The sequence below is a fragment of the Hyla sarda genome, chromosome 1 (assembly GCF_029499605.1).
Source record: "Hyla sarda isolate aHylSar1 chromosome 1, aHylSar1.hap1, whole genome shotgun sequence".
Taxonomy (NCBI): Eukaryota; Metazoa; Chordata; class Amphibia; order Anura; family Hylidae; genus Hyla; species Hyla sarda.
This window is the reverse complement of record NC_079189.1, coordinates 254,532,031-254,544,650: the sequence shown is the minus strand read 5'-3', so window position 1 is coordinate 254,544,650 and position 12,620 is coordinate 254,532,031. Positions and strand designations below refer to the sequence as shown.

Genomic DNA, 12,620 nt, shown 5'->3' with positions numbered 1-12,620 from the left:
AACCCCTAAGCATTTGAAGTTCCATGTTTAGAATAGGCAGGGCATGAATAGACACTTGTCAAAGGAATCCTTAGAAACCACTCCACCATAACAAGCCCATTCAACAGGGACACAAAATCCCCCACTCAGTCCCCCATCCAACTATTGCCCAGTAATCAAACACCTTACATGGCCCAAATTCCCCCCACCCCCACCCCAGCAACAGAAAAATACACCTAGAACCTGTCATAAAATTATCATTTCAATAAGTGAAACAGGCATGAAACCCCTAAGCAACCATAAAACAAAAGGAGGAACAACCGTACAGACATCGCACAGGTGCAGCAACAACTATGGCAAATTGGTTGCAGAGGCAAGTGAGTTATCAAGTGGTGTAATCAAGACCTGCAATAGCGCAAAAAAAAAAAAAAAAAACAGCAGCATGAATAGCAATATATCTTGGGGTAATCATGCTTCAAAACATACATATAGGTTATTACGAAACTTGAACTGTAATATGGACAGATGTGTCCAACAGAGTATGCTGGCTACATAATGAATTATAGATACTCACATGCCTGATCCCCCACCACTGTAATGCCGATGTTTACCAGATCCCTACTGATCTCTGCTTTCTGGTCTAGACTCAACACATGGAAATTTCCTTATCAGCCATTCATAAGCTACAGCAGTAACCAGACGACTACAAATATTACAATGTATTTGAGTATTTAACACGAGCAAGGCACATCAGTGAAGAAAATATTTTATTTGAATTAAGCATGGTTATCTCACAAAGACCAAAACAAAGAGTTTAAAATCAATACAGTTTGTCTGGCAGTAAATGTGATACAAACCAGTAAAAATGTAATTGACAACTGCAGGAACCTGAGATACTTTGTATAGTACAGACATGGAATTATTGCATTAATAGAAAAGCCTAAACAGTAAACAAAATATCTGGAATGCCAAGATATAAAAATAAAATCTTAAGACACAGAAATGTACAACTTTAGAAGGGTGCCATCGGTTATCACAGCTTAAAAGATGTGTACACTATCAAAAATAGATTAAAAATACATCAAATACTCTGAACCAGTCATCATAAAAGGGTAAAAGAGTCTCTTCTCCCAAGCAGCCCTCTGTTGCAGAGGGGCAAATCTCAGCAGTTAGCTTCCACAGGTAACAAAGGGAGGTGTAAAACGAGGAAAGGAAAATCCCATCTCAGTGGCACATCCTTAATGTCATTTCTTTCTGTAAAGGATAGAACACTTTAAGCATTAAACATTGTAAAATTAAGTACAGTAACAGATGCACAGATAACAGAGGGACAAGAATACATATACTGTATATATTAAGCAAATTTTTTTGTCATGTTCTTTTCTCCAAAATGTATTAAAGGAGAACTCCGGAATATAAAAATTGTCGCCCATACTGCCGGCAGTAAAAAAAATTAAAGATGTACATACCTTCCTCCGATCCCCCGAGTCCTCCGGTAACCGGCTCCGGTCTCCGCCGCGATCCTCTTCCTGGTTGCCGGTGGTCGGAGAATCATACTGCACTCAGCCAATCACCAGCCGCAGCGAAGTCCGACTCGGCCGGCGATAGGCTGAGTGGCAGTGTGAAATCGCTTCAGGACACAAAATTCTTCACTACACCGGCACCTTCGGCCAGGGCCGAAAACACCACACTGCCGCTCAGCCTATCGCCGGCCGAGTCGGACTGACTGGCGATTGGCTGAGCGCAGTATGATTCATCCAACCACCGGCAACCAGGAAGTGGATCGCGGCGGAGATCGGTACTGGAGGCCCCAGGGGAGTGGAGGAAGGTATGTACACCTTTATTTTTTTACTGCTGGCACTATGGTGGACAATTTTTATGTTCTGGAGTTCTCCTTTAAATAAAACTGACAACTGTGTTTCCCCCTACGCAATTTGACATGATTTATTCAGGGCTTACATTTGTCAGATTGTGTGAGGGGGAGATCCAAATGGCACAGGTAATGGAAACAATGAATTGTAAAAGTAGTAAGAGCCCAGTTTACGCACAACCCAGGGTTCTAAGAATAGATATACTGGGTATAGTAGTTTGACTTTAAAGAATTATTATCACCTTTTACATAGGCAGACCACTGTCCGATTAGTGCACTTATCAAGTTAATGATCTTTAACCCCTTATGGACCAATGGCGTACCTGTACGCCCTCATCCTGCTCCATTTGGGAGCCGTGGCTAATACCGAACATCACCAATTAAGGTGATGTCCGGCATTAACCCCTTAGACGCCATGATCAAAGTTGATTGTGGCATCTAAAATAGAAAAAAAAATGTATCCCGACAGCTCAGCGGAGCTTAGAGAGACCACCGCGGTGAAACTGTCCGAACTATGAAACTACAAATGTCCGAACTATAAAAATGTAACGTTAATTAAACCTGCACAGTCAATGGCTTACACGTAAAAAGATTCCAAAGTCCAAAATTGCATTTTTTTTTATAGGAGTCAGAAGATGACAATTTTAAACAAACTAATTTTGGTGCATGCAGTTAAAATAAAATCTATATAAATTACATATACCGTAAGGACCTACAGAATAAACATGAGGTGTCATTTTTACTGAAAAGTGCACCGCGTAGAAACAGAAGCCCCCAAAATTACAAATAATTTATTTTCAATTTTGCCCCCCAAATATATTTTTTCTGCTTTTGCCATAGAATGTGTTGAAATGATTGATGATATCACAAAGTAAAATTGGTGGCGCAAAAAACAAGACCTTATATGGATCTGTGGAAAATGAAAAGTGCTATGATTTTCAGAAGGTGAGGAGGGAAAAATGAAAGTGTAAAAATTAGAAAACCTGTGGTCCTTAAGGGATTAAAGAGGAGCCTTAACATGGTCCAACTATTGAAAGTAAAGGGCCACACTTTATTGGATCACTCATGCAGCCCTTCACTTGCATTCTTGTAAGCAGCTTATTTACTTATTGCATAGGCAGATCTGCTGCTGAATAATAATTTTTAGGGCCACAAAATCCCAGCAGCCAGCGATCACTTGCTCATCCATCAGCTGTTCACCAAATCTTTTACACAGGGCAATAATTGACACGTAAATCTGAGAATCGCCAAGTTGAAAAGGCTCTTTAGAAATTAATAAATATTCCTTTAAAAAAAGTCGAACATTTTTGTTTTTCTTATGACATAAGGGCCTGTTTTCTGCAGGATAACTGGATTTAATTGTGATATACAAGACTGACTAACTTGTATTGCTGTTTTTATAGGAGTTATCCAAGCTTTGCAAAATTGATGGCTTATGATAGGTTATTGATATTAGACTGGCAGGGATCCAACTCCCAGCACTCCCTGTCTATCAGCTGTTAAAAGATCCAGTTGGACATTTCTTAATTTATTGAATTTATTTTACAGGCCAGTGTTTATATGTTCTATTGCATCTGGTCATTTTCAACAATGCAGAGCTGGTTGGAAATGTAGCTGTCTGTGAAAACCTTAGTAATAGCGACCACAATATACTGTAGTTACTTTTGGTTTAAAATGTAGAAAACAAAAAAGGCATGTTGGGAGGGAAAATAGATTTAAAAAAGGCACATTTCCTTGTCTGCAGTGGGCTGCACTTCAGGGGTATTCCAGGAAAAAAAAAAAAATTTATATCAACTGGCTCCAGAAAGTTAAACAGATTTGTAAATTACATCTATTAAAAAATCTTAATCTTGCCAATAATTATCAGCTGCTGAAGTTGAGTTGTTTTTTTCTTTCTGGCAACAGTGCTCTCTGCTGACATCTCTGCTTGTCTCGGGAACTGCACAGAGTAGAAGAGGTTTGCTATGGGGATTTTCTTCTACTCTAGACAGTTCCCCAGAAAGGTGTCATCAGAGAGCACTTAGACATAAAAGAACAAATCAACTTCAGCAGCTCATAAGTACTGAAAGGATTAAGATTTTTTTCATTTAAGTTATTAAAAAATCTGTTTCTGGAGCCAGTTGATATATAAAAATAAAATAAAAAAAATTCCCGGATAACCCCTTAAAATACATAGACTGGGAGAAGTTGTTGGTAAATATTTATTTTATGGGGAACATGTATAAACATTCAAAACTAAATCTCAATTGGCTGACAACTAATGATAACTCCTTAAGCGCCGCAATGACTGTCTCTCAAACCTTTTGGTACATGTGGAGCATGTATGTAGGCATCCGATCAATGTAAATGTACATCGAAGGTCCACTTACCTGCTGAGGCAGGCTCTCGTTTTGCAACAGCTGGAGAGTCATAGGTTGGCTGCCTCTCTCTATATGGTACACAACTACAACTCTCAGCACACCCTCAGTTTTAACAAATGTGAATAAGCTCCTCCATGCCAAAAAATAAATTACCCTCTTTTCCCAGTTTACAAATAACAAAACAAATAAAGAAAGAAAAAGAAAAAATACAAACATTTTGTATCGCCGCTTGCGGGAATGTCTGAAATATTAGAATAAAATGTTACTGACCCCTTGCGGTGAACGAAGTAAACATAAAAAAAAAAAAAAAAATACCAAAATTGCTGATTTTAGGTCACATCACATCCCCCAAAAAAATGCAAAACAAGTTACCAAAAAGTCACATACACACAAGTGATACCGTTAAAAACTAAAGACCATGACACAAAAAATGAGCCCTCATACAGCCCTGTATATGGCAAAATGAGAGTTTTAGGTGGTTAAAAAAATAATAAAAGCGCTTCCAGGCAGCTTCCAGTAAGGTGTCAAATTCAGCATGAGAGCTGAAATCCTTAGGTGAGGGACAGGAGCAGTGAAAGGAAACTTCTGGAGCTGTGTCCAAAGTTCCTGGGTCCTTTAGGTGAAAGGTGTCCCTAATGACTGAGGCCAAGTTGTCTACCATGCAGACGTGCTGGTTCAGTCCTCTGAGTCAGAGGCAGAACCTGAAGCCTCATGTTCCAGATCCCCAGAAGAGTGGGAGCGGGTGGAGGCAGCCTTGGATGAATGGACCTGGTACGCAGATTTGGAGACCTAGAACGGCGACCAAGAGAGTTCCCTTAGAAGAGGGGCGATACGCATGAGGGGAGCGCCTTGCTTCCAGACTTGAGACGAGCCAGAGGACAAATCCCTAGGACGCTTATTGAAAGCGCCTTAAATAAGGAGAGCTAGCCTTCCTGGAGGGCTGGGGTAAGGAAGCCTTTTCCAGTGCCATCACTACAGAATGGGAGACCAGCGCCAAGTCAGAAAAATAAAAAATAAAAACCCTGAATGCTGTGTATAATAAAGAAAGTGCAACCGCGAGAAAGGAGAGCTGTCGGGCATGCGCAAACCGCGCAGCCGATGGGGGAACAGAAGCTCCGGCACTCCGGTCGCATTGCATATGGATGCAGCCGATGCGAACTAGTGCCGGGTGCATGTGCACAAAGCAGGCGCCGAGCAGGCCTGTGCAAAAGTCCTAAATAATGAAAAAAAACAGATATTAAAAAGTCGTGCACCACTGTTTCTGCTCCCAATGTTCAGAGTGGCCGAACAGGAGACTGTCCCCAGTGAATAAAAAGGAGCGGGCTCCAAATAGGGAGGCTACAGAGGTTTAGAATCCTGAGAATGTGAGAAGGGCTAGAAACCTGAAAAGAAAGGGAGAGAATACTCACCCTCTTTGCTTAGAAAACTTACCTCATGAAGTCTTCAGTCAGCTTTTAGTCACCTGCATCATGCCGGGCTGAGACAGAGAGACGAGGAGGGATGGAGGAGGACCCGGACCCATGAGTTACAACCCCAGGCGCTGACCGTTGGCGAGAAGGGGTTGACAGAACATGCACGATGTATGTCTGTGCCCCTTCTTTGCAAATAGGGAAACCGTGAACGCTATGTTCCCGAGTCCCCACCTGAAAACAAGGAAAAGAAAAGGGAGAGAAAAATCTAACTATCTTGAAAAAAAAAAAAAAAAAAAAAAATTGATGGGTCTCGAGAACAGCAGACCAGCGTCTGCCTCCTACAGACACTAAGCTAAAACTGATTAGCTCAGGTGCCTGTGGGCGGGTATATCCTTCTGGGAGGGGCCAACTTTTCTTGTTGCCATAGTGTCAAGCCTCGTAGAGACAGAAGCATATACGCGTGGTCTGTGTCCTCCAGTGGAGCCGATAGAGAAATCTTAGCGTTTTTCTCCCATAGAAGTCTATGTAAGTGAAAAAACGCCCCAAAAGATACAGTAAGGATGGAAAAAATTGTGGACACGCTCCGGCTGCGTCCTTCGCTGTCGCTGTGCACTGACGAGTGATGTCACTTTGAGGATGTCACTTGTCAATGCGCAGCACAGGACAATGCCGGAGCGCGCCCACAGGTAAATTTGTAAGCCAGGGATGGGGATGGACATGGGAATCGGGTGGCGGAGGGACTCTGTCCCACAGAAGCCGCTGCAGTTACATGATTTAAAGTGGCCGCTTTAAATAATTTAACCGCAGCGGCTGCTGGGCCAGAAAGAGTTTATCGGCGTATAACACGCAGATAGATTTTAAGCTTAAAAAAAATGTATGTTATATGTTATAAATATGGTACATTAATAAAACATTAAATAAAATAAAAAAAATTATATTTACAATTACATAGCCACTTTATAAATTTTTAAATAAATACTGCCGACTACATTTTTATGTCCCTGCCCGCTCACATAAAGTTTAGTTCTAAAAAATATAACATTTCCACACACAGGTAAAAACGGCAGAAAAAAAACAGCAAAAAAAAAAATATGGAAAATCAGTGGCCGTTCAAGCATTTTTTTTAGCCTAAAAAAAATAAATAAATAAAATAAAAAAAATGTTAAGGACAAAACCAGAGATGAGCGAACTTACAGTAAATTCGATTCGTCACAAACTTCTCGGCTCGGCAGTTGATGACTTATCCTGCATAAATTAGTTCAGCTTTCAGGTGCTCCGGTGGGCTGGAAAAGGTGGATACAGTCCTAGGAGACTCTTTCCTAGGAATGTATCCACCTTTTCCAGCCCACCGGAGCACCTGAAAGCTGAACTCATTTATGCAGGATAAGTCATCAACTGCCGAGCCGAGAACTTCGTGACTAATCGAATTTACTGTAAGTTCGCTCATCTCTAGACAAAACATCAGTGAAATCCTAGCCCGAAAGCAAGGAAGGAAAAAAAATATGATGCAAATTTTGTGGTTTCATTTTTACGCAGTGCATACATATTCTGTGGGTCAATACGATTAAAATAATACCCATATTTACATGCTTTTCTATTATTGTACTGCTCTTTATTTTTTATTATTTCATGCTTAAAAGTTCCCCTTCCTGATCCCTCTAAAACTTTTACAATTTTCCATATACAGGACTGTTAAGGGTCTCTTTTTTGCTCCACTGTATTTTTTATTGGTGCCATTTTTCTGTTTTGATAGGACTTTGTTTGCTTTTAATTTTTTTTCTCAGACATATGACCAAAACCAGCAATTCAATAATAACTAGCGATAATTTTTATACCATTATACCATTCATCATGTGGTTCATAAACCTCATACAGTATTTTTTTTTTTTAAACACTCTATTTAACCCAGTCACTTTAAATTTTAATTTGTGGCTTACGTTTTCCTCCTCCTCACATTCTAAAACCCATACCTTTTTACATTTTTCCACTGACAAAATGTACTTTTGCAGGACAAGTTTTACTTTTCTTTGGTGCACTGTATCATATAATGTATTACAAAGCCAGAAAAAAATGTAAGCAGGGCAAATACTGAAATATTTTTTATTGCCCAATAATTTTTTTGCCCAATAATTTTTTCAGAGTTCCCAATACAGTAAAACGGACTTGCAAAAAAATTAAAATGATAACTTGATAACAAAAAACTGTTCACTGCCATGCTCTTCCCACTAACAATTTTTTCACCTACGGTGCCTTATTAAAGGTTTATTTTTTGGGCCATGATTTGTAGTTTTTGACTACCACTTATGTGTTCTGTCTTTTTGATAATTTTTTACATATTGTCTGGGATGTGATCAGAATCAAAAAAAATAAATAAATAAAACAATATTCGCATTTGTAATTTTATGCAGTTGACCATGCAGAATCAGCATTGTAGTAATTTTATTCAGTTTAAATTAATTGGCTGGAAGAACTGACCAATCAGAATGGGCATTTTACTGGTAAAACCCCTGTATTCCTAAAATGCATGAACTGACTGGCTGTCTGGTAGCGCCCTCTACAGTACAGGGAGGTACTACCATTTAACTGCCAGGGATAGCTGCTCCGAGTGTGGGCAGCTCCATTTTACTTTTTCAGGACCCTGAAGAAGCTCCTGTCCTCTACATAGAGATTTACAGCTTTCAGCAGCTCTTTCTTACTTTTATATGTAAGGACTTGTTTTATCTGTATTACCGTATTTTCCAGCATATAAGACGACCCCCAAAATTTACAGTTAAAATATAGACCAGCAGCGGTGCAGACGCCAAGACAGGATCATCCTCCAGCTCTCCCACATTGAACATAGAAATATGGGAATTGTTAAATGGACCTGAGGAAGGCATCAGTGGATGCCGAAACGCGTTGTCCCAATTTATAAATAAAAATAGTTATCCTGCACCGCCTGAGTTTCTCAGTAATTTCACCATTCCAGCAGCGCCTTCACTGTACCGGCTTCTTTTCACCCTTTCTCCTCACATTGCATATCGGCTCCTTATTTAGGAGCTCGATGCCGGTGGGAGAGCAGCAGCTCATCCAATACTAGGGCTGCACAGGTCCCAGTGCGGCCCCTCCAAGGTCGGTATATCACTGTTGGTGTGGTGGAGGGTGCACATCTGTGAATACAATTCTCTCAGGGAGCGCCCCCTGCACCTTTTTCTCCCCTCTCGTTTTCTATACTACAGGGGAGGTTCTTTTCTTTTTGAATTTCTTTTCTATCTGACCACAATGCTCTCTGCTGACACCTCTGTCCGTGTCAGGAACTGTCCATAGTACAAGCAAATCCCCACAGCAAACCTCTCCTGCTCTTGACAGTTCCTCACATGGACGGAGGTGTCAGCAGAGAGCACTGTGGTCAGACAGAAAAAAAAAAAATCAAGAAAGAAAATAACTTTCTGTGGAGCATACAACAGCTAATAAGTACTGGAAGGATTACATTTTTTCTTTTAAAAGAAGTAATTTACAAATCTGTTTAACTTTCTGGCACCAGTTGATTACATTTTTTCCCCCCACAAGAGTACCCCTTTAATAATGGAATGACGTGTCTTTTTTTCATCTGTACTATATGATGAACACATAAATTATGAATTGTGGTGCTGTGGTCATCCCATTCTTGGGAAAAAAAAAAAAAATTAAAAAAACAACTTACCAGTGGCTCAAGTTCCTTGGTGTCTATCAGATGAAATTCTGTTACAAAGTAGTAAAAATGCTTGTAGCAAGTGTTAACGTGAGCTTCTGCTCCCATTTGTATTATCCTGTCAAAATGATGAATGTAAACATGAACGAATACCCGAAAAAGCCTGGATAAGATTTTCTTAACAACTTGCAGAAAATTCTTTGGGAAGGGAGTGCCTAAAGGAGAGGGAATAAAAAATAAAAATCACATGAGAAAACTTTATTTGTAATTAGTAAATAAACAAGCAATGAAAGAGGAGGGGCAGGCTGTTTACTATGTGAAAAAGGGCACATAAACAGCCTGCCCAAGTTTCTTTTATCTTTTAGTCCAGGCACACAACTTTACCATTGGCTTCCACTCATCACGTGAGCGAAAATCTGCTTTAAAAAACAGTCCCGGAAACAAAGGATGCTCCCCATTCATTAGCCTATTGTGTTTATAGTGTCTATACTGTAGTGACTGCTGCCTGACCTTATGACCATAATAATATGGTTTGAAATTTCCCAAGTAACTCAATTTATTTGCAGATAGTCAGGTAGATACACTTCATAGTGGGGATGGTACAAAGGCGACTTCATACACATTCACTTTTTTATTCATTTTTTGCAAACATCTTAGTATTTTCTTTAGCCCAATAAAAGACATCAAGCATGAAATAACGCCCGTGTTGTCCAGGACTTAAAGGGGTATTCCAGGAATAATAATAATAAAAAAAATAAAAAAAACAGGCCTTTTTTGTAACAAAGACGTCTCCCTGTCTGTCTCCAGTTTGGGTGTGGTTCTGCAGCACAGTTCCAATTGAAGTGAATGGAGCTAAGTTGTAATACCAGGACACGGTCCTTAAAAGAAAAAAAGGCCTGTTTTTTTATCACTGGAATACCCCTTTAATGCAACAGGCCATTAACCTACATCCTGGAGCATTAAGTAACTCAAACGAGCACAGTAGCTGGACACTTATTGGGAGCGGCGATCTCACAGCTCCCTGTCATTAACCCTTTAGATGCAGTGATCAAAGCATTATATCATAGATGGCGGCAAGGACAGGGGATTATCTATAGTGATTTAAAGCAGGAGAGGTTTGCTATGGGAATTGCTCCTGCTCTGGAATGTTCCTTACATGGACAGAGGTGTCAGCAGAGAGCACTGTGGTCAGACAGAAAGGAAATTCAAAAAGAAAAGAACTTCCTGTGGAGCATACAGCAGCTGATAAGTACTGGAAGGGTTAAGATTTTTAAATAGACGTAATTTACAAATCTGTTTAACTTTCTGGCACCAGTTAACCCCTTAAGGACTCAGGGTTTTTTCAGTTTTTGCACTTTCGTTTTTTCCTCCTTACCTTTTAAAAATCATAACCCTTTCAATTTTCCACCTAAAAATCCATATTATGGCTTATTTTTTGCGTCGCCAATTCTACTTTGTAGTGACATTAGTCATTTTACCCAAAAATCCACGGCGAAACGGGAAAAAAAAAAATGATTGTGCGACAAAATCAAAGAAAAAACGCCATTTTGTAACTTTTGGGGGCTTCCGTTTCTACGCAGTGCATATTTCGGTAAAAATTACACCTTATTATTCTGTAGGTCCATACGGATAAAATGATACCCTACTTATATAGGTTTGATTTTGTCGCACTTCTGGAAAAAATCATAACTACATGCAGGAAAATTTATACATATAAAAATGACTTATTTTTCCACGTACAGGGCGGTATGAGGACTCATTTTTTGCGCCGTGATCTGAAGTTTTTATCGGTATGATTTTTGTTTTGATCCGACTGTTTGATCACTTTTTATTCATTTTTTAATGGTATAAAAAGTGACCAAAATGCGCTTTTTTGACTTTGGAATTTTTTTGCGCGTACGTCATTGACTGCGGTTTAATTAATGATATATTTTTATAGTTCGGACATTTACGCACGCGGCGATACCACATGTTTATTTTTATTTTTTTTACACTTATTTTTTTATGGGAAAAGGGGGGGCGATTTTTTACTTTTTTTTTTTGCAGTGTTATAGGTCCCATAGGGACCTATAACACTGCACACACTGATCTTTTACACAGATCACAGGCGTGTATTAACATGCCTGTGATCAGTGTTATCGGCGCTTGACTGCTCCTGCCTGGATCTCAGGCACGGAGCAGTCATTCGCCGATCGGACACCGAGGAGGCAGGTAAGGGCCCTCCCGGTGTCCTGCAAGCTGTTCGGGACGCGGCGCAGCGGTCCCGAACAGCCCGACTGAGCAGCCGGGTCACTTTCACTTTAGAAGCGGCGGTCAGCTTTCACTTTAGAAGCGATCGGCGATGCGTGGTATTAGCCGCGGGTCCCGGCCGTTGATGAGCGCCGGGACCGACGTGATATGATGCGGGATCGCGGCGCGATCCCGCTTCATATCGCGGGAGCCGGCGCAGGACGTAAATATACGTCCTGCGTCGTTAAGGGGTTAAGGACGGACCCATTTTTTTTACCTCAATGACCAGGCTTTTTTTTTTTTTTGACATGTAGCTCTTTAAATGGTAATCACTTTAGAATGCTTTTTCTGAGCAGAGTGATTCTGAGACAGTTTTTTCGTGACATATTGTACTTTAAATAAGTGGTGCATTTTTGTTGACACATGCAGCATTTTTTGTGAAAAACCTCACAATATTGTGAAAAAAACTAAAATTTCTGGCTTTTTTTTTTATGGTGTACACTGTGCGGTAAAAGTGATGTTATATTTATTCTGAGGGTCAGTACGATTATGGTGATACCCATTTTATATAGCTTTCCATGTTCTTTTTCCTTTTCTGAGCAAAATTCTTTTTTTGCCATTCATTTTCCAACAGCCGTAACTTTTTTATTTTTCGTCCGACGCCATTAAGGGCTTATTTTTTGCGGGATCAGTTGTACATTTCATTGGTTTAATTTTTGTGCTATGTGCTACCTTTTGATCTTTTTTTATTCCGCTATTTGTACCATAATTGGCGAATTTTGCGCTTTTTTTATGGTGTTCACCATGCGGGATAATTTACATTATAGTTTTATAGTACACGTCATTACGGATGTGGCAATACCTATTATGTATATGATTTGTGTTTTTTATCTTTTTTGGTGATAATACAGGGCTTTTGTTGGGAAAGGGGCATTTTTTTAATTTATTTTTTTACACTTCATACTTTTATTGAAGAACTTAACATTTTTTTACACTTTTTACTGCTAATACATTCCCGAGGGGGAGGGGCCCAACCGGTATTGCGGTATGGGGGAAAATTCATATCGTGCAGCCCAAAAAATTTGGTATTCGGTATGAAC

General features: G+C 39.9%; 1 protein-coding gene across 3 annotated transcripts in view; it reads right to left on the bottom strand.

The window, feature by feature from the left end:
* Positions 1–729: 729 nt before the first annotated feature.
* MOB3A (MOB kinase activator 3A) overlaps positions 730–12,620 on the bottom strand; it is a 37,327-nt gene continuing 25,436 nt past the window's right edge. For all 3 annotated transcript variants that reach the window (XM_056570932.1, XM_056570941.1, XM_056570948.1), the window contains exons 3-4: positions 9,304–9,506; positions 730–1,233 (exon numbers count right to left, since the gene is read on the bottom strand). In XM_056570932.1, the coding sequence (XP_056426907.1) occupies positions 1,204–1,233; positions 9,304–9,506 (233 nt within the window). In that variant the 3' untranslated portion in view covers positions 730–1,203. The remainder of the gene's footprint in view (positions 1,234–9,303; positions 9,507–12,620) is intronic.